At 39.8% G+C, this 26,827-nt stretch overlaps 1 protein-coding gene across 2 annotated transcripts in view; it reads left to right on the top strand.

The window, feature by feature from the left end:
- Positions 1-26,827, top strand: part of tagapb (T cell activation RhoGTPase activating protein b) — a 32,660-nt gene that overhangs the window by 1,012 nt on the left and 4,821 nt on the right. For both annotated transcript variants that reach the window (XM_065268842.2, XM_065268841.2), the window contains exons 2-5: positions 3,704-3,789; positions 8,222-8,392; positions 11,773-11,937; positions 26,013-26,054. In XM_065268842.2, coding sequence (XP_065124914.1) covers positions 3,704-3,789; positions 8,222-8,392; positions 11,773-11,937; positions 26,013-26,054 — 464 coding nt within the window. The remainder of the gene's footprint in view (positions 1-3,703; positions 3,790-8,221; positions 8,393-11,772; positions 11,938-26,012; positions 26,055-26,827) is intronic.

Raw genomic sequence — 26,827 nt, 5'->3', positions numbered from 1 at the left:
TTGTTTGAGCCGCATAATTGCCCCAGAATGCAATAGGGTGGAAAAAAGCTTCCAGGAGGACTCTGTTATTATGCCATGTTACATTAATATTTAGTCAATAATTTATGCATGCTGTGTTTTAATCCTTTCTGCTTCTATGTTAAGATTCTTGAAACTGTGAACCTTTAAAGTCAATGCATAGGCTGACTGTTAACATAAAGGCAATGATGTATGCAATGGCAGTGTTTATTATTTTGGATATGCTTTCAACATGGTTGGTTTATAGAGTTTTCATAGAACATTTGAAAACAAATGCTATGGCTATAAAGATTAAGTATAAATTACTGGTTAAAAGAAAAGGTTTGGCAACATTAGGTTGCTTGTTAGTTTGATGTTTCATTCTCAATTTGGGGTTGTTGTGTATAACACTCAGTTTAATGTTATTGCATTTGAGATCAATTACAAACATGATGAAAAATTTTATAATAATAATAAAAACTTTGATCGATTTTGCCAGATTTGGTCATTTAAAATATTGAAATGCAACATTAACAAAAACGTTTGGAGATATTGGTCTTTGTAACCACGTTACAAGGATTTGGCCAAAGGTCCACTGCACTATATACCTTTAAAGGATCTCTTGACAGAATGCAATATAATCTACATAACTATATTATCAGTGGTGTATAAAGACCTTACAGCATAAACTGTATTGTTTTTATTACCTGACAAGAGCCGTTTATCTCTACATACATTACAGGTCCCTTATGGAAGTCTCCATTTTGTGCCTCCATGTTTCTACAGTAGCCTTAAACTGACAAACTGTATTACACAGGATTGTTTCAGGCCCTGTCCCAAATGGTGCACTTCTTGTGGACTTTCGATCTCGTGGCCTTAAAATGCACATGCTCGCTTAGTCTACGGCCCTGTCCCAAATGGCGCACTATATGTGGACTTTCGGTCTTGTGGCCTTAAATTGCACATTAAGTCTATGAGTCCGTAGGGTGTCCCATCTGTCATTTTTACGCCCTGAAGTGTGCTCATCAGCGAAACGCTTTGCACCCTTGATGCGGTCTTCGGCGAAGCCCGCACTGCAGCAGGCTTCACACACTTTACCAACCTAAAAGTCCTTGCGAAAGAGCAATCAGACCAATCAGATGACGGAAGGGAGAAGTTCACACTGGTGGGCTAATTTCTGGCATGACGCTCGAGTCTGTCCCAAAGTATGACTCCGGTGCGCCCTCTTGGACTCGGGTCAAGGGTCCCTAAGGTCTACACTACATGATGTCATCAAGTGTGTACTCTGAGGAAGTCCACAAGTCTGGAGTGTGCCATTTGGGACAGGGCCTACAAGTCGGTAGGGTGTTCCGTTTGCTATTTTTACACTCTGAAGTGTGCTCATCAGCGCCGCCCTTGCATCCTTGATGCGTTTTTTTGGCAAAGCCCGCAGTGCTGCAGGCTCCTCACGCTTTACCAACCCAGAAGTCCTTGCGAAAGATCAATCAGACGTTGAATGGGAGGAATTCATACCACTTGTCTTCCATTTCCGGTGTAAAGCTCAAGTCTGTCCCAAAATACAACTCTTGTGAGCCCCAGCGGACTCATGATGTCATCAAAGTGTGGACTCTAAGGAAGTCCACAAGTCCGGAGTGTGCCACAAACGACGGCGCGTTTGTCCTTTGGGGGCTACCGTAACCTTACTATGTGTTTCGAAAGGGGTGAGCTGTGGACTGAGCTGTTTGTTGCAATTCACAATCTCACCACTAGATGTCACTAAAATCTACACACTGGACCTTTAAAGGGGTCATTACGTGAAAATCAGGCTTTTTCCATGTTTAAGTGCTATAATTGGGTCCCCAGTGCTTCTATCAACCTGGAAAATTTGATAAAGATCAACCCAGTAACTTTGTTTGGGTAAACCGTTTTCTGCAAGCATGTGAAAAATTTGGTGGTTTTGTGAGGTAGGTAGCAAGCCAATTACAATAATACCACCCCTTTATCTGCACTATCCTACAACGGCCCTGCCATTTAGTGCAGAGAGAAAGAGAGAAAGGAAAAATAATTGACAGCACAATTGAGTTTCAATTACAACAAACCCCCATCATTGTGATCAGTGTTTGCATTTTGAGCAGTGTTTGAGCAGAGTCAATTAAATGTAACCTTTTCAAACCTGTTATGTTTACAGGTTTTTAACATATAAAATTTTTCTTCTAATGCAATATTAATTTAAATGCTTTAAAATATACTTATTTTTTAAATAAATTTTATACCAACCATATAAAATGTGTGTTTTTGGAACAATGCTCAATGTTTGAATCGCTAAATAATCTTAAAATATGAATTGTTTCCCTCCCAAACATTTTGTTACTTTATTAACAATATTTTAATTTTGTAGGTGGGTGCATGATGCTGGGAGCACTGATGATGTCGCTCTCAGAAACAAATGTACAAAAGTTGTCACTGGGACGAAAAAGGTCCTAATATTTGCAGCACTTTTTTAGGTACAAAAGTGTCCTAATGGAAAAGGTACTGTTCCACTGACAATTTTTTTGTACCTTCTTGTACCTTTTATTCTGTGTTGCTATCATTTCTCTATGCTCACTGCTGTTCATGGTTATTGCAAATTCCTTATGTAATTAAAACTCCTGTATATATTTTTCATCTTTTGAGTGCCATGCAAGATGTAAAGCCATGTCTAGTTATGTATAATGTCTGTTATTTATCATATTAATTGACTGACAATAATACTATATATTCCATTATAAATACTACATGTTAAATAATTTCACAGTTTTCTTTCCTTCTTTCTTTTTTCACCTTTCTAGTTGCTTTAAAACAATGAAACATTGTAAAAAAAGAAGTGCTGTATAAATGTGAGTTGGTTATAAAAATGTCTGTTTTGTGTTATGTTGAATGCTTTCTGCTTTTAAAAGCTGGATTACATTACACCTGTTTTCGTTTCTCACTAGAGATCAATCATTTTTTTAACCAACAGGAGGTACACAAACAAAGCACTTATGTAATCTGTGAGTTTAAAGGTGATTGTAAAAAGTGTAAATAACAAGAAAAGAAACACAGGTGACCTCTCTTCTTCTTCAGTGTGCTCTGCTTCCCTGCTGTGTTAAACACACTCAACATCTTGACCTCAGGAAATTGCTTGTGTCTGCTGTGCATTTCTACTTTGATTATTGGACCTATTTTTGCCATATGGCCTTTTATGTATTGTGAGTGTTTAAGTGTACCTTCTGCTCCAAACCAGTTTCAGCATTTCATAAACCTGTGCAACTCTTAAAGGTCAGCATTCTTAGCATCATTATTGACTCTGGTTACCATGGAAACGTGAGCACGTCTTTAATGACATAATCCTGTTTGATTATCATGGCTTAAAACTGATGGGATTCTGAGAGCTTTGACAGGTCATCAATTATCTGGTTGACTTTAGATGAGCCTTGGGGATCTTTAATGTCTGTATTGTGTGACGGCAAATGAGTTTCTGTGCAGCTAATCTGTAGACATCACAAAGTAGCTTTCGCAACAGTTATAACATTTTGCTTTTTTTAGAAACTATTTCTCTAAATATTCCTCAAACTGTACAGTGAATGGCAATGTCTGTGCTTTAGTATTATAATCATATATAAGGCTGTATAAATGTACAATACTAAAAAAAAGAAATAAAAACTCAGAATAAATCATTTATAATTATAACATATAATGTTTTCTACAGCACATTCGTGGTCTGGCTCAGAGGAGACGTTCTGCACCAAACCTGATGCTGGGGAAGGCTTTGGGAATGTCATGGAGCCCAATAAGGTATGTGGTTGTGTTTATTTATGACCGTATCTATTGTATATATGACTTTGAGTGGGCAAAAATGTGTTGAGTTTTGTAGTGTTCATGGTTTTAATCAGTGCTCGAATTGAATCAAGTCTTAGGAGGGGTCCCCACGATGACTTAGCAGCAAACCCAAAATGGCAACCCATTACTACCTTTAAACACATATGTATGTAAACTTCCCAAAATATTTTTGTATAAAGGCTGGAAACTAATTTATTAATAATTTCGAAATATAAATTTTGACGTTAATGTGTTAGGATTATAAGTGGTGTTTAAGTTGAGTGCAAGATAACCCACATTAGGGCAAGTTGCTTTCTTTATTAGTCACTTAGTAGGCTAATCCTTTATCCATTTTACTCAAAACATCTGCTTCATTCAGCAAAAAAGCTGTTCAAATTATATGAATTGACACCAGTTTATGAGATAAGAAATGCATTACTAGTAACGCTGAGGCTTCTCTTCATAGAGATCATTATTTTCAATGTTTTTGGTCACAATGCAATTACTTTTGTTGCCATGACTTAGTTGCAAAAAAAAACTTTGCAATAATTAGGGGCGATTTTAGGTTTATAATATTAGTGTGGTTCATGTATTAACAAGATGTTTGTTTATAACGTAATATGTATTTTCTAGCTGGGGGAATTATATGCATTCAAGTGATCGCCCCCTCTTGGTATTTCAGACGCCCCCTCATCAGCATTTGGCTGGCGCTGGTACTGCTGAAGCGGCGTTAAGCAAGAACAAAACGAACATGCGATTAAGCAATGGGCATTGACATGTTTAAATAGACACAACATTTATTAATGTAAATAATTCATTCACAAAATGTACTACATCCTACGGGTTTATCAGCATTATCTTTACTAAAATAAAAATATCTGAGGGACCCCCTAAGTATAATTTTGACTTCTTATAGGGGGTCCCTAATGCCTTATGGGGGGGTTCCTCATCCTCCCAGCCCCCCCCCCCCCCCCTCAATTCGAGCACTGGTTTTAATTAACTTTATCTACTTTCAAATGAATTCATGTGTACAATAAAAGGTTTTAAAGGTACTCTGACAGACTCTAATACTTTATATTTGCCTTCAACTACTAAAATTCATTGATAGAAACACATTCAATATTTTAATTACTTTAAAAAACCCAACATGTAATACTAATTTGAACATATGGAAGCCATCATTATATTCACGCTCTGAAATTGATGATGTGTAATGGTTGTTGTGAACCATTTTTACAATTTAGGCTACTTTTGTAAATACTTTGATATCTTCTACAGTTTTTCATGTGAAAATGTTTTACTTCCCAATCAGACATTTTTACTTCTCAGATCTTCTTAAAATGTTTATTAGGGCCCGAGCACACCGGGGTGTGAGGACCCTATTGTTTTTGCTCCATTTCTTCTTCTTCTTCTTCTTCTTCGAAATGGATCGCATTTTGAGGGCCTAAACATACCGGAAAACTCATGAAAATTTGCACACGCGTCAGAAGTGGCGAAAATTTACATGTAGTATAGGCGTCAGAAGTGGGTGTGTAAAAATGGCTCGATAGCGCCACCTGCAAAATTTCAAGAGAACAGCCCCCCCACTACGAAAAACTTACAGATACGAAATTTGGTAGGATCATCTATCACCCCAAGACCTACAAAAAAGTCTCTTGTAGCGAAGCTCTAAACCCTACAGGAAGTCGGCCATTTTGAATTTTCTCTGTCATTTTTGGACATTTCCAAGCGTCGTACTTTAACAAACTCCTCCTAGAGATTTAATCTGATCATCATCATATTTGGTCAGTATCATCTAAAGGCCTGTGCGATGCTAAATTGCGGAGCTTTTGACTTTTCATTGGAGGGCGTGTCCTTGGCGGCCTGGGAAAGTGTAATGTTTCGCCATGAAACAGGAAGCTGATGTAATTCAGGCATACATTGTCCGATCTGCCCCTGACTTCACACGTTTGATAAGGGTCCAGGCCTGAACACATCAACATGGCATAATTCAGTAACACTCATAGCACCACCTAGAGGCAGCAGGAAATACCATGTTTTACGCTGTGTCTTACTGCTCTTAGATATTTAACCATATCAACATCATATTTCACCAGTGTAATCTCAAGACCTTGGTGATGATAAAGAGCAACGACCTTGACTTTTCATTAAAGGGCGTGTCTGTGGCGGCCTCGCAAAGTATCGCTAAATGAATCGCATTTTTGACAGGCTAAACAAGCTCAAAAAGTCATAAAACGTTGCACACATGTCAGAAGTGACGAAAATTTACACGTGGCATAGGCGCCAGAAGTGGGCGTGTAGAAATGGCTCGATAGCGCCACCTGCAAAATTTCAAGAGAACAGCCCCGCCGCTACAAAAAACCTACAGATATGAAATTTGGTAGGGTCATCTATCACCAAGACCTACAAAAAAGTCTCTTGGAGCGAAGCTCTAAACCCCACAGGAAGTCGGCCATTTTTAATTTTTGCTGTGATTTCTGTGCAAATTTTGTCATGTCCAGGCTTCGTACTTTAACGAACTCCTCCTAGAGATTTTGTCAGATCGTCATCATATTTGGTCAATCTAATCTAAAGGCCTTTGCGATGTTAAATTGCGGAGCTTTTGACTTTTCATTGGAGGGTGTGTCCGTGGCGGCCTGACAAAATTCAGCGTTTTCGCCATGAAACCGGAAGTTGTTATAACTAAGGCATACAATGTCCAATCTGCCCCACACTTGACATGTTTGATAAGAGTCTTGGCCTGAACACATTTCAATGCCAATATTTAGCTTCAGTCATAGCGCCACCTAGAGGTAGCAGGAAATGCCATGTTTTACGCTGTGATTTACTTTTCTCAGAGATTTTATTAAATCATTATCATATCAGGTGAGACTGATCTTAAACCCTTTGCAATGATAAAATGCGAAGATCTTGACTTTTCGTTGAAGGGCGTGTCCGTGGCGGCCTCGCAAAGAGTGATGTTTCACCATGAAACAGGAATCTGTTGCAATTCAGGCATACATTGTACGATCTGCCCTATACTTCACACTTTTGATAAGGGTCCTGGCCTGAACACATCAATATAACAACAATCAGTTACATTCACAGTGCCACCTGCTGCACACAAGAGGTGTGGCACATCAAAGTTCCTTTAAATATCCACCTATATTTACCCACTTAAATTTAAATCCCCCTGGTACAATGCTTTACTAAGGCCATAGGGTGGCGGTGCACATGCGTGCGAGGGCCCTTCCATCGCTGCTTGCAGCTTTAATGTTTTAGTTGTATTTTTTATGAAATGCTGACCAAATACCACCACCTGCTGTCTGTGTGCACAACTCTCATCTGTTTCACATCATTTTATAATCTACTGATTAAAGACTAGTTTGTCACACTTATTTCACTGTAGCGTTAATAGACAGGTTTTATTGCAATGTGCAATTGCAGCCTTCGATTAAAATATATATATTTTTAAAGGGGACAGAGAATGAAAAACCATTTTTACCTTGTCTTTGTTGAATAATGGTAGTCTACCCACATTCACAAACATACAAAAAGTGCTAAACATGCTAAACATCTCAGTCTCATAGAAATTCCTCTTTTAGAAATGTCAGCCAGAAAACAGCCCAATCTGAAAAACTGATGCTTATGACATCACAGGCATCTCACTGCCCCTCCACTTTAAAATAATTGGGTACATTTTTTGAGTGGCAGCAAAGTCAGCCAATCAGTAATGAGTTTGCTTATTAAGCCAGTAGGGGGAGCCAAATAGGTGCTAAACCACTTGTTTAAAATCCCCCACCCTAATAGAGCTATCTGAGAGAGGTTTTTAGGAAGCTTCTAAGGCATTACAGACACAAACAAAAAAAAATTTGTCTACATGTCATATCACAGAACAAGGATAAATACCCCGTTCAATCATTCTATGTCACCTTTAAGTTTAATAAAACGACGACATTTGTACTGTTTTTATTTTCACATTCAAGCACAAGACATCATTTAGACATTGTTTATTGGTCTAAATGAAGGCCAAGACTTGATTTAGCCCAAAAAAACAAAGTCCAAATGATGTCTTGTGCTTGGTTGCCAATCACAGTGTTAATATATTAAACCATATACAGGGTGGTTTCCTGGACAGGGCTTTTTCTAGTCCCAGACTAAAATGCATGTTTGAAAATGTGAAAACCTCGCTTAATTTGAAAATCTTGTACTGACATATCTCTTAACATATATCGGTGACATTGTTTTGTCTCAATATGCACACATGTTATGTTTTTTGTAAGGTATGTTTGGAAAAACTACTGAAATGAAAGTTTAACCCAAATGAAAGTTAATCTCGCACACGGATGCAGCAGAAAGCAAAAGGTTAAAATCTGTATGTGATGCTGCAGTGTATTTGTTTATATTGAGAGCTTTTCTTTATCTTCAGAGAAGAAGCTCAGTGTCTGGTGGCATTGCATCAGTGTCCATTTGTACTAGGATTGACCAATGAGGACTCAGAGTTGATTCTGGACGCGTTTGTTCACCTAACTGAAGGACTGAAGACCAGGGAAAGATATCTTTTCCTTCTCAGTGATGCCCTGGTGATTGCCAAGCTCAAGTAAGAACTGAGATTTCTGCTGACACACAGACATTCGCAGGCATAATCATTATGGGACAGTTTCCCAGAAAGAGTTTAGATTAATCCAGGACTACCTTAGATATTTGAGGACATTTAAGTAGTTTTTACAAACATATCTTACAAGAAACAATACTGGTGCGCATCATTTACCGTTTACCAAGTCCAGTCTGGTAAACTGCCCCACATTACATGTATGCAGTCTTACAATGACCTCATATTAGATATTAAGCTCTACCATTTCAGGTAATACTTACATGACGAGTAAAACCGTCCCTCAAATCTATTTCTGTTCATAACATTACACACTTTCACATCACTCTTTCTTTCCAGGGCCATAAACACAGTAGACATTGAGGTGGACATGCAGAGACAGACAGATTGCCCCCCCCACCCACCCACACACACACACACACACACACACACACACACACACACACACACACACACACACACACACACACACACAATATTTGATGTTTTCAATACATATAGTCCCCAATGTTCAATCTGTGGTTACGGCCTTGGTTCTTTATTGAATGGATGTGCATCTTTGCATAATATGTGACTCATAGTGATGACTTAAATACTTTAAAGGTATAGTTCACCGAAAAGGATGAATAAAAGGGAAGGTATTTTGAGGAATGTCTGTAACCAAAACCATTCACTTCCATAGTAGATAAAAGAATACAGCGGAAGTCCATGGGGCTTCTGATCGGTTTGGTTACAAACATTACTCAAAATGTCTTCCTTTGTGTTCATCAGATCAAAGAAATGTATTACAGGTTTTGTAACAACATGAGCATGAGTAAATGATTACAGAATTTTCATTTATGTGTGAACTATCTTTATCTTATTAATACACGCAGTGAACTTCCACTTTCACTTTGACCATGAAATGGGAATCACCCATAAACACACATTTTATGGCTTTCCCCTAAAAAAATTTTTACCCAAGGCTAAAATTAAGTTTTTGCAATTCTTTGGTCAAATGTTGGCCAACTATTTTTAGCTCTGAGGGCACTGACAACTATAATTTCAAAATAAATCATTCTTAAAAATAAGCTTTTGGCATAATGCTTTAAATGATTATAAAAATATCACTTTATGTTGAAAGAACAAGACCTGTATGAAATAATATAATAATAAAGATCTTTAAAATAAAAAGATAAAACTTTACACAAACAAAAAAACAACAGTTTAAGTAGACCGTGAACATAAATACTGTACAATAACTGTTGGCTTTTGGGAAGTCACAACTTCAATAGTCCATCAAATAGACACTGGCAATGTAGTAAAATGCACTTTGTTAAAAAATGTATAAGCTGAAATGTATATTTAATAAATATTAAAATGTTTTCTAACAGTTGATGTAAATGTCATTAAATAGGCCTACTTCAATTAGTGCTCATATGTTTTGCTTACAGTAAAGTTATGATGATAAATAAAAAATGCACTGACAAAGGTTTGGTAAATTGTAATTTATTTCACATGAAAGTAACTGGGCTATGGCCTATTCGCAATATTTCTGCTTCTCTTTTTCCATTGACTGATCCATTCTGTATTTACTGTCTGTTTGACTTTAATGTGGGTTGCTTGAATGGTTAAACCATCATTTGTGTAAACCTAATATTTCAATTTATTATTATTTATATATTTATTTTTATTTCATATATCTTAGTTGCAGTTAATGGGGAGACAAATTAAATACTATGTACTTTATTGTCATTTTAACTTGCAATTATTTATAAAGAATGTTTTATAAGTTAAAGAAACTCATCTCTTGTCAAGATAAATAATGGTAAGTTGACATGACTTGTAAATCTGAGTTGATTCAACAAAAATGTTTAAGGCAACCAATAATTTTTTAGAGTGAATGCTAAATGGCAAAATGCAGCCCAGGACCCATAGTGAGGCTCATAATGCCCGATGATCCATCAATAAACAAATAGAAAGTGTTAAACTTAAGCATAGCACAAAATGTCTGGTTTGGTTCCTAGTTGTGTATTCTCACCCTGTTAATGAGAATTAATTTGAAGAGATTTACGTGCAAGAATAGTTTGTCTTCCCAAAACACTTCTTAAGAAAGTTCTTGTTTTTTGCTTAAGGATGTTCTTAAGAAAATCCTAAAGAACTTCATGAAGAACTTGAAAACTGTTGTATAACATCTTAAAGTAGGATGACCTCAAAGTTGTCCTAAATAATCAAAATGTAAGATTTTTTTTTTTTTTGAATGTGACAAGCATTGTGTAGTAAGAAATCAAAATGTAACAGTTTTACAGTGATTATAATACTAGCTAACATTTTACTTTTTCCATATTACATTTGTTTGTATGTGATGGTAAAATGCTTATATGACCATGAAGTGCTTAATAAAAGTTTAATGGATAAACAAGACTGTTGTTACCAAATGATGAGCCGGATAGAAAATTCAAACTCAGTGTCAAAGCTTGTCATTTTATTCTTAAGAACCTTTTGAGAAATTCAGTTTTTCTTAAAGGGGACTTTGTCTGCTTATTAATAAACGTTACAATTGGGGAAATGTAGCTACTTCCTTTTTTTTAAATGCAGCATTTAAAATAAATGCTACTGTTGCATAAGTATTGTATTTGAATTATGCCTTTGGCAGACAATAAAGCTTTTTGTCAGTTTGTATGTGCATTCCCTCGCCTCGGGTGAGATTTAACTCACATATAAGCAGTTAGTTTTAAAATACAGAAATAAAGTGTGTATATTTTTTTTTTAGAAAAATATCTGTTCTGTTTAAAACCATTGAACATAATCACTGGTCTACAGTTCACTGCAGTCAGTTTTAGTCAGGTGTCCATGTATAGGCCGTTTTTATAGACATGTACATCACCTTTTATACTTCGTTTTAATAAAAAATCCCTGTACACATACACAGATTTTTCACATATACATATATTTTTATACTCTGTCACTCACTGTTGTTGCCGGCTATAATCTTATTCCTATTATACATAAATACATTGATAATAACGGACCAAGACAAAAGCAGGGTATTCAAACAACTGAGTGATGAGGGTGATGACTGTCAGGTAGGGATAATAACAAACACAGTTCAGGTGAGGGAAAGAAGAGGATTATGGGAAATTAAGTCCTGACAGGCAGACAGGGACTGAAACAGTAAGTTACCTGGTTGCTTTAAAAATTTGAGTTAATTAAACTAAAAATGTTGTGTCAACTAGGTAACTTAATTTTTTAAGTTGAACCATCTTTTTTACAGATTTAACATGATGATAAATTTGTATTGAGACCTGACATACGTCCGATTGTAAAACACATCACCATGATATATAACAATAAGACAATTAAAGTCTTAAATCTGTGTGTGTGTACAGGTCAGATGCGAGCTACAGACTGAAACACAGGATTGATCTAAAGGACCTGTGGGTGTGCAGCTTAGAAAATGATGAAGAGGAGATTGACATTGAAGATACAAATATTGATTTAAGGACATCTGTCGCATTGGCCTGGTCTGTGTCTCTGTGCCTTGTGTCGTTCAGGTGAGTTTTTAAGACACTTGTGTTACCACGAACACACTGGCATGTAAATTATATCTGACTATCGACATAAAGCAGTCTGCAACTACTCTTCTTCAAGGGCCAGATTTTAAAATTGTAAATTTGATCCGGACCAAACTTTAATCCCTATTTTATATATTTTTTTACTTTTAACTATTAACTATTATATATATATTTATTATATATATGTTTTTGTTACTTTTTGTTATAGAATATATATTAAAAAACATGCATTTAAAAAAAAAGATGCACACTTCTTTATATTCATCCAGTATTTTGCCTTTTAATTACTGAAAACTCATATTTTCTTTTTTAATATTTTAAAACAATTGCAGTGCAATTTTGCAAGAGCCAAATGTTAATAGTTATGATGAACAACTATGAACATTGAACAAAAAGTGCAAGTGTAAAAGATCACCACACGTTGTTTTTTTTTTTTTGTATAGCACTATGCAGAGCTCTTAAACTTCTTTTGTTTATAGCTGTTTAACTTTCATACATTTTTACACAACATATAGCCAGTCTTTTTCCAATGGCTAAAATTGCACTTCCTGTTTTCTTTTATTAATATTTCTTTCCATTGTACACTACATTTGGATGCGACTGTCGGAGTTCGCCACCTAGTGGCAGTCGTTATGAAATTTCAGTTTAATCGTAAATCCGTGTTGAGAGAGAAGCTAATTTCCAGTGCAAGAGCTTCTACAAAATATATTTACACTTAATAATTTACTTTGCAGTAATCAATTGTTTTTTAGGAATTCAACTGATAAAGTTAAACAAAAACTGATTAATAATTTTTAGCACACAGTGTTTTTATTGGAACACATTGAAATGCATCACTTACAGTGTGTCATGTGTAGTCGCACAAGTTTATTTTTTTATGCATCCTAGGATCCAATAATTAATCACCCGCAGATGGTTGACACACCACGGAGCTCCTTTGCAACTTTCTTCCTGGTTTATCGCCGTCATTTGTCATGTACAGTGGAAAGGTAAAAGTAACCAGGCTGATTTTAAATCAGACAAATATGACCGGCGGGCCGGATAAGATTATTGGAGGGCCGCATTTAGCCAATTGACTGGCCCTGGCATAATGTGTGGTCTACATTGTTGTTCATAGACCTAGAATAGTGGCAAGAAACCTACATGTCTGAGTGAGGTGTTGTTTTGTGTGACATTTGCTTTTAATGTGCATTTGTAAATAACACTTGTGCATACAGAGACAATAAAAGCTGATGTGCTACAATTGAATACCTTTACTTTACTTTCTGAAAAGTGATAAGTTACCACAGTAATACCTTACCAAGGTCCTCAATAAATTCTCCAAGCTCATAATAGCATTGCTAAGTGCGTTTATTTTCAGCTGTTGGTGGTTGCGTATACAGTATAGTGCCACAATTAACAGTGACTAACCTCATGATGTGACTAACTCTGTGACGTTCAGAGTCAAGTTGCCCATGTGGTTGCTAAGCTGCTCTCTGTGTTTGCTAGGGCAGGCTAGACAGTTGCTATAGTGATACTACTAATACTTTCAAAAGAGCCTGCACCCGTCTGAAAACTGTAAAAGCTGCCTTGGAAGAATGCATTTCAAGGTAGGATGGTATAAAGGCACATCAGAATCTAATGTTTGCTTCACTTCCTATCTCCTCACTCATCTGATGACATTTTAAAGGTAGCACAATTGTATCCTTCACCACTTTTGAATTCCCACAATTCCACATGTGTACGCCTACGGGAAAGGTGATTGGTGGAGCAGGGTCAAACCAAATATACCATTTAGGTAGGCTACGCCATATACTTGATGCAGAAGTATAAAGCTGGCTTAACTGCTAGGTTTGTTTTCACACAATGCATGGGATATCAGTCTGTTGGATTGGATGCTCAAGTTGGTACCCAATTGCTTATAAAAATTACATCACAGTAAGCTCAGCATCCAGACATCACGTTTGAAGCCAAAGAGAGTACCTGCACTGACTATGATTTCAAATCCATTTGCTACTGTTTGTGTATCTTAAATGTACAAAAAGCACAGGTGGATCATAACGTACAGTATGGGTATCAAGTTTAGTTTTTATGAGGGTTGAGGCTTCATTTGGAAGTAGCTGGGTGGTCAAGCAGAAGTTTTATTTGTTAGAGTTCTTCCTCTTGTTTAATTCATGCCCTTTTACATACCACAGCATGAATGTGCGGTTTCAGACATGAGCTATTAAAGGGAAGTCTGTAGTGTATTTTTATTAGCATTCAAGAGGACTTAGTATCACATAAATAGTTCAGATAGTGTTTTCAAGGTTTACATTTTATCGGTATGGTTTTCTAAACTGTCAGAATTTTTTTTTAAAAGGTCCTACTATGTATCATTTAGGTACAGATTTGTATACATTTAAGTGCATCTGAGGTACAAATATGCGCCCTTGGGTACAAGAATGCACCTATAAGGTATTAATATGCGCCCTTTGGTACCAGTATGTACCATTGAGGTACTAATATGCACTCTTCTATGCACCTCTGAGGTAAGAATACGCCCCCTTTGGTACCAGTATGCACCTCTGAGGTACTAATATGCGCCCTTTGGTACCAGTACCAGTATGCACCTCTGAGGTACAAATATGCACCCTTTGGTACCAGTATGTACCTCTGAGGTACTAATATGCACTCTTAGGTACCACTATGCACCTCTGAGGTAAGAATACGCCCCCTTTGGTAGCAGTATGCACCTCTGAGGTACTAATATGCGCCCTTTGGTACCAGTACCAGTATGCACCTCTGAGGTACAAATATGCACCCTTTGGTACCAGTATGCACCTCTGAGGTACTAATATGCACTCTTAGGTACCACTATGCACCTCTGAGGTATGAATAAGCCCCCTTTGGTATCAGTATGCACCTCTGAGGTACTAATATTGGCCCTTTCGTACCAGTATGCACCTCTGAGGTACTAATATGCGCCCTTTGGTACCAGTACCAGTATGCACCTCTGAGGTACAAATATGCGCCCTTTGGTACCAGTATGCACCTCTGAGGTACTAATAGGCACTCTTAGATACCACTATGCACCTCTGAGGTATGAATAAGCCCCCTTTGGTATCAGTATGCACCTCTGAGGTACTAATATTGGCCCTTTGGTACCAGTACCAGTATGCACCTCTGAGGTACGAATATACGCCCTTTGGTACCAGTATGCAATTCTGAGGTACAAATATGTGCCCTTTGGTACCAGTACCAATATGCACCTCTGAGGTACGAATATGCACTCTTAGGTACCACTATGCACCTCTGAGGTACGAATATGCCCCCTCTGGTACCAGTATGCGCCTCTGCGGTACTAATATGCGCCCTTTGGTACCAGTATGCACCTCTGAGGTACAAATATGCGCCCTTTGGTACCAGTATGCACCTCTGAGGTACTAATATGCACTCTTAGGTACCACTATGCACCTCTGAGGTATGAATAAGCCCCCTTTGGTATCAGTATGCACCTCTGAGGTACTAATATTGGCCCTTTGGTACCAGTACCAGTATGCACCTCTGAGGTATGAATATGCGCCCTTTGGTACCAGTATGCACCTCTGAGGTACTAATATGCACTCTTAGGTACCACTATGCACCTCTGAGGTATGAATAAGCCCCCTTTGGTATCAGTATGCACCTCTGAGGTACTAATATTGGCCCTTTGGTACCAGTATGCACCTCTGAGGTACTAATATGCGCCCTTTGGTACCAGTACCAGTATGCACCTCTGAGGTACAAATATGCGCCCTTTGGTACCAGTATGCACCTCTGAGGTACTAATATGCACTCTTAGGTACCACTATGCACCTCTGAGGTATGAATAAGCCCCCTTTGGTATCAGTATGCACCTCTGAGGTACTAATATTGGCCCTTTGGTACCAGTACCAGTATGCACCTCTGAGGTACGAATATGCGCCCTTTGGTACCAGTATGCAATTCTGAGGTACAAATATGTGCCCTTTGGTACCAGTACCAATATGCACCTCTGAGGTACGAATATGCACTCTTAGGTACCACTATGCACCTCCGAGGTACGAATATGCCCCCTCTGGTACCAGTATGCGCCTCTGCGGTACTAATATGCGCCCTTTGGTACTAGTACCAATATGCACCTCTGAGGTACTAATATGCACTCTTAGGTACCACTATGCACCTCCGAGGTACGAATATGCCCCCTCTGGTACCAGTGTGCACCTCTGAGGTACGAATATGCACCCATTGGTACCACTATGCACCTCTGAGGTACGAATATGCACCCTTTGGTACCAGTATGCACCTCTGAGGTACGAATATGCGCCCTTTCGTACCACTATGCACCTCTGAGGTATGAATATGCACCCTTTGGTACCAGTATGCACCTCTGAGGTACGAATATGCGCCCTTTGGTACCAGTATGCACCTCTGAGGTACAAATATGCGCCCTTGGGTACCAGAATGCACCTATAAGGTACTAATATGCGCCCTTTGGTACCAGTATGTACCTCTGAGGTACTAATATGCACTCTTAGGTACCACTATGCACCTCTGAGGTAAGAATAAGCCCCCTTTGGTACCAGTATGCACCTCTGAGGTACTAATATGCGCCCTTTGGTACCAGTATGCACTTCTGAGGTACGAATATGCACCCTTTGGTACCAGTATGCACCTCTGAGGTACTAATATGCGCCCTTTGGTACCAGTACCAGTATGCACCTCTGAGGTACTAATATGCGCCCTTTGGTACCAGTATGCACTTCTGAGGTACGAATATGCACCCTTTGGTACCAGTATGCACCTCTGAGGTACTAATCTGCACTCTTCGGTACCAGTATGCACCTCTGAGGTACTAATATGCACTCTTAGGTACCACTATGCACCTCTGAGGTACGAATAAGCCCCCTTTGGTACCAGTATGCACCTCTGAGGTACTAATATTGGCCCTTTGGTACCAGTACCAGTATGCACCTCTGAGGTACGAATATGCGCCCTTTGGTACCAGTATGCAATTCTGAGGTACAAATATGTGCCCTTTGGTACCAGTACCAATATGCACCTCTGAGGTACTAATATGCACTCTTAGGTACCACTATGCACCTCTGAGGTATGAATAAGCCCCCTTTGGTATCAGACTGCACCTCTGAGGTACTAATATTGGCCATTTGGTACCAGTATGCACCTCTGAGGTACTAATATGCGCCCTTTGGTACCAGTACCAGTATGCACCTCTGAGGTACAAATATGCGCCCTTTGGTACCAGTATGCACCTCTGAGGTACTAATATGCACTCTTAGGTACCACTATGCACCTCTGAGGTATGAATAAGCCCCCTTTGGTATCAGTATGCACATCTGAGGTACTAATATTGGCCCTTTGGTACCAGTACCAGTATGCACCTCTGAGGCACGAATATGCGCCCTTTGGTACCAGTATGCAATTCTGAGGTACAAATATGTGCCCTTTGGTACCAGTACCAATATGCACCTCTGAGGTACGAATATGCACTCTTAGGTACCACTATGCACCTCCGAGGTACGAATATGCCCCCTCTGGTACCAGTATGCGCCTCTGCAGTACTAATATGCGCCCTTTGGTACTAGTACCAATATGCACCTCTGAGGTACTAATATGCACTCTTAGGTACCACTATGCACCTCCGAGGTACGAATATGCCCCCTCTGGTACCAGTGTGCACCTCTGAGGTACGAATATGCACCCATTGGTACCACTATGCACCTCTGAGGTACAAATATGCGCCCTTGGGTACCAGAATGCACCTATAAGGTACTAATATGCGCCCTTTGGTACCAGTATGTACCTCTGCGGTACTAATATGCACTCTTAGGTACCACTATGCACCTCCGAGGTACGAATATGCCCCCTCTGGTACCAGTATGCGCCTCTGCGGTACTAATATGCGCCCTTTGGTACTAGTACCAATATGCACCTCTGAGGTACTAATATGCACTCTTAGGTACCACTATGCACCTCTGAGGTACGAATATGCGCCCTTTCGTACCAGTATGCACCTCTGAGGTACGAATATGCGCCCTTTGGTACCAGTATGCACCTCTGAGGTACAAATATGCGCCCTTGGGTACCAGAATGCACCTATAAGGTACTAATATGCGCCCTTTGGTACCAGTATGTACCTCTGAGGTACTAATATGCACTCTTAGGTACCACTATGCACCTCTGAGGTAAGAATAAGCCCCCTTTGGTACCAGTATGCACCTCTGAGGTACTAATATGCGCCCTTTGGTACCAGTATGCACTTCTGAGGTACGAATATGCACCCTTTGGTACCAGTATGCACCTCTGAGGTACTAATATGCACTCTTCGGTACCAGTATGCACCTCTGAGGTACGAATATGTGTCTTTGGTACCAGTATGCACCTCTGAGGTACTAATATGCACTCTTAGGTACCACTATGCACCTCTGAGGTACGAATAAGCCCCCTTTGGTACCAGTATGCACCTCTGAGGTACTAATATTGGCCCTTTGGTACCAGTACCAGTATGCACCTCTGAGGTACGAATATGCGCCCTTTGGTACCAGTATGCAATTCTGAGGTACAAATATGTGCCCTTTGGTACCAGTACCAATATGCACCTCCGAGGTACGAATATGCCCCCTCTGGTACCAGTATGCGCCTCTGCGTTACTAATATGCGCCCTTTGGTACTAGTACCAATATGCACCTCTGAGGTACTAATATGCACTCTTAGGTACCACTATGCACCTCCGAGGTACGAATATGCCCCCTCTGGTACCAGTGTGCACCTCTGAGGTACGAATATGCACCCATTGGTACCACTATGCACCTCTGAGGTATGAATATGCACCCTTTGGTACCAGTATGCACCTCTGAGGTACGAATATGCGCCCCTTTCGTACCAGTATGCACCTCTGAGGTACGAATATGCGCCCTTTGGTACCAGTATGCACCTCTGAGGTACAAATATGCGCCCTTGGGTACCAGAATGCACCTATAAGGTACTAATATGCGCCCTTTGGTACCAGTATGTACCTCTGAGGTACTAATATGCACTCTTGGGTACCACTATGCACCTCTGAGGTAAGAATAAGCCCCCTTTGGTACCAGTATGCACCTCTGAGGTACTAATATGCGCCCTTTGGTACCAGTATGCACTTCTGAGGTACGAATATGCACCCTTTGGTAACAGTATGCACCTCTGAGGTACTAATATGCACTCTTCGGTACCAGTATGCACCTCTGAGGTACGAATATGTGTCTTTGATACCAGTATGCACCTCTGAGGTACTAATATTGGCCCTTTGGTACCAGTACCAGTATGCACCTCTGACGTACGAATATGCGCCCTTTGGTACCAGTATGCAATTCTGAGGTACAAATATGTGCCCTTTGGTACCAGTACCAATATGCACCTCTGAGGTACGAATATGCACTCTTAGGTACCACTATGCACCTCCGAGGTACGAATATGCCCCCTCTGGTACCAGTATGCGCCTCTGCGGTACTAATATGCGCCCTTTGGTACTAGTACCAATATGCACCTCTGAGGTACTAATATGCACTCTTAGGTACCACTATGCACCTCCGAGGTACGAATATGCCCCCTCTGGTACCAGTGTGCACCTCTGAGGTACGAATATGCACCCATTGGTACCACTTTGCACCTCTGAGGTATGAATATGCACCCTTTGGTACCAGTATGCACCTCTGAGGTACGAATATGCGCCCTTTCGTACCAGTATGCACCTCTGAGGTACGAATATGCGCCCTTTGGTACCAGTATGCACCTCTGAGGTACAAATATGCGCCCTTGGGTACCAGAATGCACCTATAAGGTACTAATATGCGCCCTTTGGTACCAGTATGTACCTCTGAGGTACTAATATGCACTCTTGGGTACCACTATGCACCTCTGAGGTAATAATAAGCCCCCTTTGGTACCAGTATGCACCTCTGAGGTACTAATATGCACTCTTGGGTACCACTATGCACCTCTGAGGTAAGAATAAGCCCCCTTTGGTACCACTATGCACCTCTGAGGTACGAATATGCCCCCTCTGGTACCAGTATGCACCTCTGAGGTACTAATATGCGCCCTTTGGTACCAGTATGCACTTCTGAGGTACGAATATGCACCCTTTGGTACCAGTATGCACCTCTGAGGTACTAATATGCACTCTTCGGTACCAGTATGCACCTCTGAGGTACGAATATTTGTCTTTGGTACCAGTATGCACCTCTGAGGTACTAATATGCACTCTTAGGTACCACTATGCACCTCTGAGGTACGAATAAGCCCCCTTTGGTACCAGTATGCACCTCTGAGGTACTAATATTGGCCCTTTGGTACCAGTATGCACTTCTGAGGTACAAATATGCACCCTTTGGTACCAGTATGCACCTCTGAGGTACTAATATGCACTCTTCGGTACCAGTATGCACCTCTGAGGTACGAATATGTGTCTTTGGTACCAGTATGCACCTCTGAGGGACTAATATGCACTCTTAGGTACCACTATGCACCTCTGAGGTACGAATAAGCCCCCTTTGGTAACAGTATGCACCTCTGAGGTACGAATATGTGTCTTTGGTACCAGTATGCACCTCTGAGGTACTAATATTGGCCCTTTGGTACCAGTACCAGTATGCACCTCTGACGTACGAATATGCGCCCTTTGGTACCAGTATGCAATTCTGAGGTACAAATATGTGCCCTTTGGTACCAGTACCAATATGCACCTCTGAGGTACGAATATGCACTCTTAGGTACCACTATGCACCTCCGAGGTACGAATATGCCCCCTCTGGTACCAGTGTGCACCTCTGAGGTACGAATATGCACCCATTGGTACCACTATGCACCTCTGAGGTATGAATATGCACCCTTTGGTACCAGTATGCACCTCTGAGGTACGAATATGCGCCCTTTCGTACCAGTATGCACCTCTGAGGTACGAATATGCGCCCTTTGGTACCAGTATGCACCTCTGAGGTACAAATATGCGCCCTTGGGTACCAGAATGCACCTATAAGGTACTAATATGCGCCCTTTGGTACCAGTATGTACCTCTGAGGTACTAATATGCACTCTTGGGTACCACTATGCACCTCTGAGGTAATAATAAGCCCCCTTTGGTACCAGTATGCACCTCTGAGGTACTAATATGCACTCTTGGGTACCACTATGCACCTCTGAGGTAAGAATAAGCCCCCTTTGGTACCACTATGCACCTCTGAGGTACGAATATGCCCCCTCTGGTACCAGTATGCACCTCTGAGGTACTAATATGCGCCCTTTGGTACCAGTATGCACTTCTGAGGTACGAATATGCACCCTTTGGTACCAGTATGCACCTCTGAGGTACTAATATGCACTCTTCGGTACCAGTATGCACCTCTGAGGTACGAATATGTGTCTTTGGTACCAGTATGCACCTCTGAGGTACTAATATGCACTCTTAGGTACCACTATGCACCTCTGAGGTACGAATAAGCCCCCTTTGGTACCAGTATGCACCTCTGAGGTACTAATATTGGCCCTTTGGTACCAGTATGCACTTCTGAGGTACGAATATGCACCCTTTGGTACCAGTATGCACCTCTGAGGTACTAATATGCACTCTTCGGTACCAGTATGCACCTCTGAGGTACGAATATGTGTCTTTGGTACCAGTATGCACCTCTGAGGTACTAATATGCACTCTTAGGTACCACTATGCACCTCTGAGGTACGAATAAGCCCCCTTTGGTACCAGTATGCACCTCTGAGGTACTAATATTGGCCCTTTGGTACCAGTACCAGTATGCACCTCTGAGGTACGAATATGCGCCCTTTGGTACCAGTATGCAATTCTGTGGTACGAATATGTGCCCTTTGGTACCAGTACCAATATGCACCTCGGAGGTACGAATATGCACTCTTAGGTACCACTATGCACCTCCGAGGTACGAATATGCCCCCTCTGGTACCAGTATGCGCCTCTGCGGTACTAATATGCGCCCTTTGGTACTAGTACCAATATGCACCTCTGAGGTACTAATATGCACTCTTAGGTACCACTATGCACCTCCGAGGTACGAATATGCCCCCTCTGGTACCATTGTGCACCTCTGAGGTATGAATATGCACCCATTGGTACCACTATGCTCCTCTGAGGTATGAATATGCACCCTTTGGTACCAGTATGCACCTCTGAGGTACGAATATGCGCCCTTTGGTACCAGTATGCACCTCTGAGGTACAAATATGCGCCCTTGGGTACCAGAATGCACCTATAAGGTACTAATATGCCCCCTTTGGTACCAGTATGTACCTCTGAGGTACTAATATGCACTCTTAGGTACCACTATGCACCTCTGAGGTAAGAATAAGCCCCCTTTGGTACCAGTATGCACCTCTGAGGTACAAATATGCGCCCTTTGGTACCAGTATGCACTTCTGAGGTACGAATATGCACCCTTTGGTACCAGTATGCACCTCTGAGGTACTAATCTGCGCTCTTCGGTACCAGTATGCACCTCTGAGGTACGAATATGTGTCTTTGGTACCAGTATGCATCTCTGAGGTACTAATATGTGACCCGTCACGGAAACCAGGGGCACAAGTCGGCAGCACAAGTTTCGAGAAAATGAGAATCAAAGTTTTTTTTTTCAAAATTTGTGATTTTCGTTTTATTGCAGAATCTGTTAGTTGAGATCACGAAGAAGCCTCTCCATGTTTGAGATAGCAGTTTATGTATATTTAAAAGGGTACATTTTGCGGTTGAAATATGCTTGTTTTTCCAGAGATTCTAGCGTGCAGCGGGGGGCGTCATTGTCTGTGTGTATATTTACATACTGTATTAGCTTGTGTTTTTGCCTCCGCCCCCACAGGGAACAGCGTGACTACTGAATAAGGATAGTTCGCCCAAAACTGAAAATAATGTAATTAATGACTCACCCTTATGTCGTTCTAAACTCGGAAGACCTCAGTTCATCTTCGGAACACAGTTTAAGATGTTTTAACTTTAGATTTAGTCCGAGAGCTTTCTGTTTCCTCCATTCCTCCACTTATCAAAGCGCTGTTAGTCCAAATCCATTCCACTAGAGCAGGGATCCCTAACCTTTGCTTTTTTTACACCGCGGACCCGTTTCAGCTTTTAAACATAATTCGCGGGGGTGAGTGGACGCTGAGTTGCTGTTCGAACATAGTGCTGAAAAACCTAATTTGCCAAATGTAACGTTTTAAACAGAAGTAAATGTCAAACAACCATGCATTAGGAAAATTAATAACTGCTTTATTTATAGTATATTTTCTATAGACGTGTAAAACCATATTATAGCGGATTATTTTATTTTCATTGTTTCACGAGTTTGCCTGCCCATTTAGTCTTAATAATTAACGGTAAACGAACTTAGCTTGGTGTTCTTAAAGGCAGCTCGAACCTTAGGTCGGACTCGAGCCCCAAGTTCAAGACACAGAAGAAAAAAAGAGGAGATGATGAGGAGAGATGCCAGAAGAATTGCGTCTGTCGCGGACGCACAGAGACTCCCGTTTTGCTTTTAATGATAATTAACACAGCACTAAATGGGGTTCCTTTCAAACGTTAAAAGTATAGGCTACTTGTTAAAATATTATTACTGCTGTAAAATTGTTTATTTTGATTATGGCACGATCGCTGGATAATTTTCAAGTTTTTTTTACAGAAGCCAATTACTTTTCATTTGCGATATGAACGTCTTCACGTATTATTATTATTTCCGAGGTACATTTGCAGATAATTCATAAAGTCATACCTCTGTTTAATCGATTGTGTTTTAGAAGTACACATGCTCAAACTCTTATGACAGCATTTTTTCCCGACGGATACCATAAAATAAAGTGATCTCATTTCCAGAATCTCACATTTATATTTCTCTAAGAGAGAGAAAGAGAGATTGGGTATAACAAATAAAAAAGGTATACAAAAGTTGTATCAGTTTACCTTCATTCGTTTTTCTTACCTTTTATTTCCTCAAAATAAAAAATAAACATTGTAGCCTACTGTTCAGCAGAGTAGAGAAAAAAATGACACAGACAAAGATAAATGAAACATGACATCTCGTTATTTGCAAAATATTTAAAGGGCTATTACCAGAATTTAAACGCAAATGTTCAGGCTAATTAAAAGGAAACATGAAAATGTCATCTATTGCAGTAAATTTATTTTTCGGGGGGGGGGGGTTATGTGGGGACCCACCCACTTTTCATTTGCTTCCGACGCCCATGTATACCCTTACATGTTACGATGTAAATAGTCCTCAGATTGTATATTATATTGTATTAACAGAAGTTCATGCGAAATCTGATGTAAACAATAGACTATATATCTATATTTCACGCATTATACGCATTTGTGGACAAAAATCATTGGATGATTCACATATCTGAAACAGACTGGATTCGACTTGTGATCCCCACAAAGGTAAAAGTCCTGTTTATTTTTGCATGTTGTACATTCGGACTTCTGTAATAAAATACTACATATGATGCTAGAACATCTGTAGCCTATCTCAAAACGGCTTTACAGGGGGTATGTCTTAGCTAAATGAGATGTAAATGAGCCCTATTGTCTCTCCAGCCAGGGAAAAGGGAAAGTGTTAACTTTTTTCTTTCTCAAATTTCTCAGCATTCTCCTTCTTGAATGTGTTACATTCAAATGGCCACAACTTCTCCAAATCGTATCAGATTTCCATGTGTTACACATCGTTAGAAAACTTAGAAACTGCACTTTCAGAATCTATGAATAACTCAAAATGCTCCAGATCCGACTTGTGTCCCTACTTTCCGTGACTGGTCACATATGCACTCTTCGGTACCAGTATGCACCTCTGAGGTACTAATATGCGCCCTTTGGTACCAGTATGCACCTCTGAGGTACTAATATGCACTCTTCGGTACCAGTATGCACCTCTGAGGTACGAATTTGCGTTATTTGGTACCAGCATGTACCGCTAAGGTATGAATATGCCCCCTTTGGTACCAGCATGCACCTCTGAGGTACGAATAAGCCCCCTTTGATACCAGTACCAGTATGCACCTCTGAGGTACGAATATGCGCCCTTTGGTACCAGTATGCAAATCTGAAGTACGAATATGCGCCCTTTGGTACCAGTATGCAAATCTGAAGTACAAATATGTGCCCTTTGGTACCAGTACCAATATGCACCTTTGAGGTACGAATATGCACCCTTTGGTACCACTATGCACCTCTGAGGTACGAATAAGCCCCCTTTGATACCAGTACCAGTATGCACCTCTGAGGTACGAATATGCGCCCTTTGGTACCAGTATGCAATTCTGAAGTACAAATATGTGCCCTTTGGTACCAGTACCAATATGCACCTCTGAGGTACGAATATGCACTCTTAGGTACCACTATGCACCTCTGAGGTACGAATATGAAATTTTTAGCTACGGACAATTTTAGGAATTAAAAGACCAATAAACCATTAAAGTGATACTCTAAGAAGTTAAAACTGAGTTTATTTTAAGTATTTAATATGTTATATGTATCGCAGAATCTATTAGTAAAAGTACTAATTTAACATGTACATTCTGTAATCCCAGTTGTCGATAGCCTGATTGACAGCACCACAGCTTGCCATAGTTACACTGTATGAGCACACACTTCTAAAATTGTATTGGTGCCTAATATTCAACAAATTGTGCTGGAAAACAAGATGCGTAAAGGGCAAAAAGTATACAATTAAAAGCAATTAAAAATATAGTTTTTTACATATATGGTCTTTTCTGCAGAAAAAGTTCATACTAATTCAAATATTTAAAAACTTCTCACTTTCCTTCCCACTTTAATGGGCCTAATCCACTTTACAACTTCAACCTGAACTGCAGAAATGCAAATTTCCACTTGTCGAGGAAGTTACCAGTGAAAAAGAGGAAGTGGTGGCTGTGATGCTGTTTCCTGCCACATGACTTTTCTGCCCTTTTTGTTGTAAAGAGGTCGAGCGCATGTTACCTCCTCATACACAACATCTGCATGTGCTCCGTGTGGACTCTCTGTAACTCACACCATGCTGTTTTTTCAATTATAGTCTACCTGAGCTGAAGGATAACTGGTTGGATACTCTACACAGGTGAGCTCAAACTCTTCGGTGCCACTGACTATTAGATGTCTTTAACTACTGTGTACTTACACACTTACTGTGTACTTAACTACTACACATGTGTATTGTTCTGCATTTACTTTAGGGTTAGGGTCAAAAGTCTGATTACATGCAGATCATTTAAATACAATGTAATAACGCATATGTACAAAGTAATTAGCGTATAAATAGTATAAATGTTGTTGTTAAAGACAACTAATATTAAGTGGGACCAACTCTTTGATACATGCAACAAGTATTACTTCATTTAACTAATTATATTTTAAGCAAGATAAAAGTCAGCTGATATATCTTTTTGTAGTTTGGGTTTTTAATCATGTTTACAAAAAATACAAGGGGATTCACATGTTCACACTGGATACACTAAATACAATTTACAACTGGAACCGAAAGACTTAAAATTGAAAAAAAAAATTGTTAACAAAGAATTGTTATGGCACAAAATAAATCAGAATATTTAGGATTTTCAGGTCTCAGTTTGACTATGCATTGATAATGTTAACTCTTTTCTTTTGTATGATGTACTCGAAATTAAACATAACATGGATGGTTTAAAACAAATGTCAGAAGTAAACTAAAGGGCATGCTGTCATTAAAGCAAAATTTATGTAAAAAAAATCATGTATTATTATTTGTTATATTTGTTGTATTATTTGTCATAATACACTTTGTAAAAAAGAAATGCACATGCAGAAATAATGTACTATACAGTTTAGACGTTGACGTTTACTTTCTGTTGTGGA

The sequence above is a fragment of the Paramisgurnus dabryanus genome, chromosome 12 (assembly GCF_030506205.2).
Source record: "Paramisgurnus dabryanus chromosome 12, PD_genome_1.1, whole genome shotgun sequence".
Taxonomy (NCBI): domain Eukaryota; kingdom Metazoa; phylum Chordata; class Actinopteri; order Cypriniformes; family Cobitidae; genus Paramisgurnus; species Paramisgurnus dabryanus.
The sequence above is the reverse complement of the archived record's forward strand: the minus strand, read 5'-3'. Positions and strand labels throughout refer to the sequence as shown.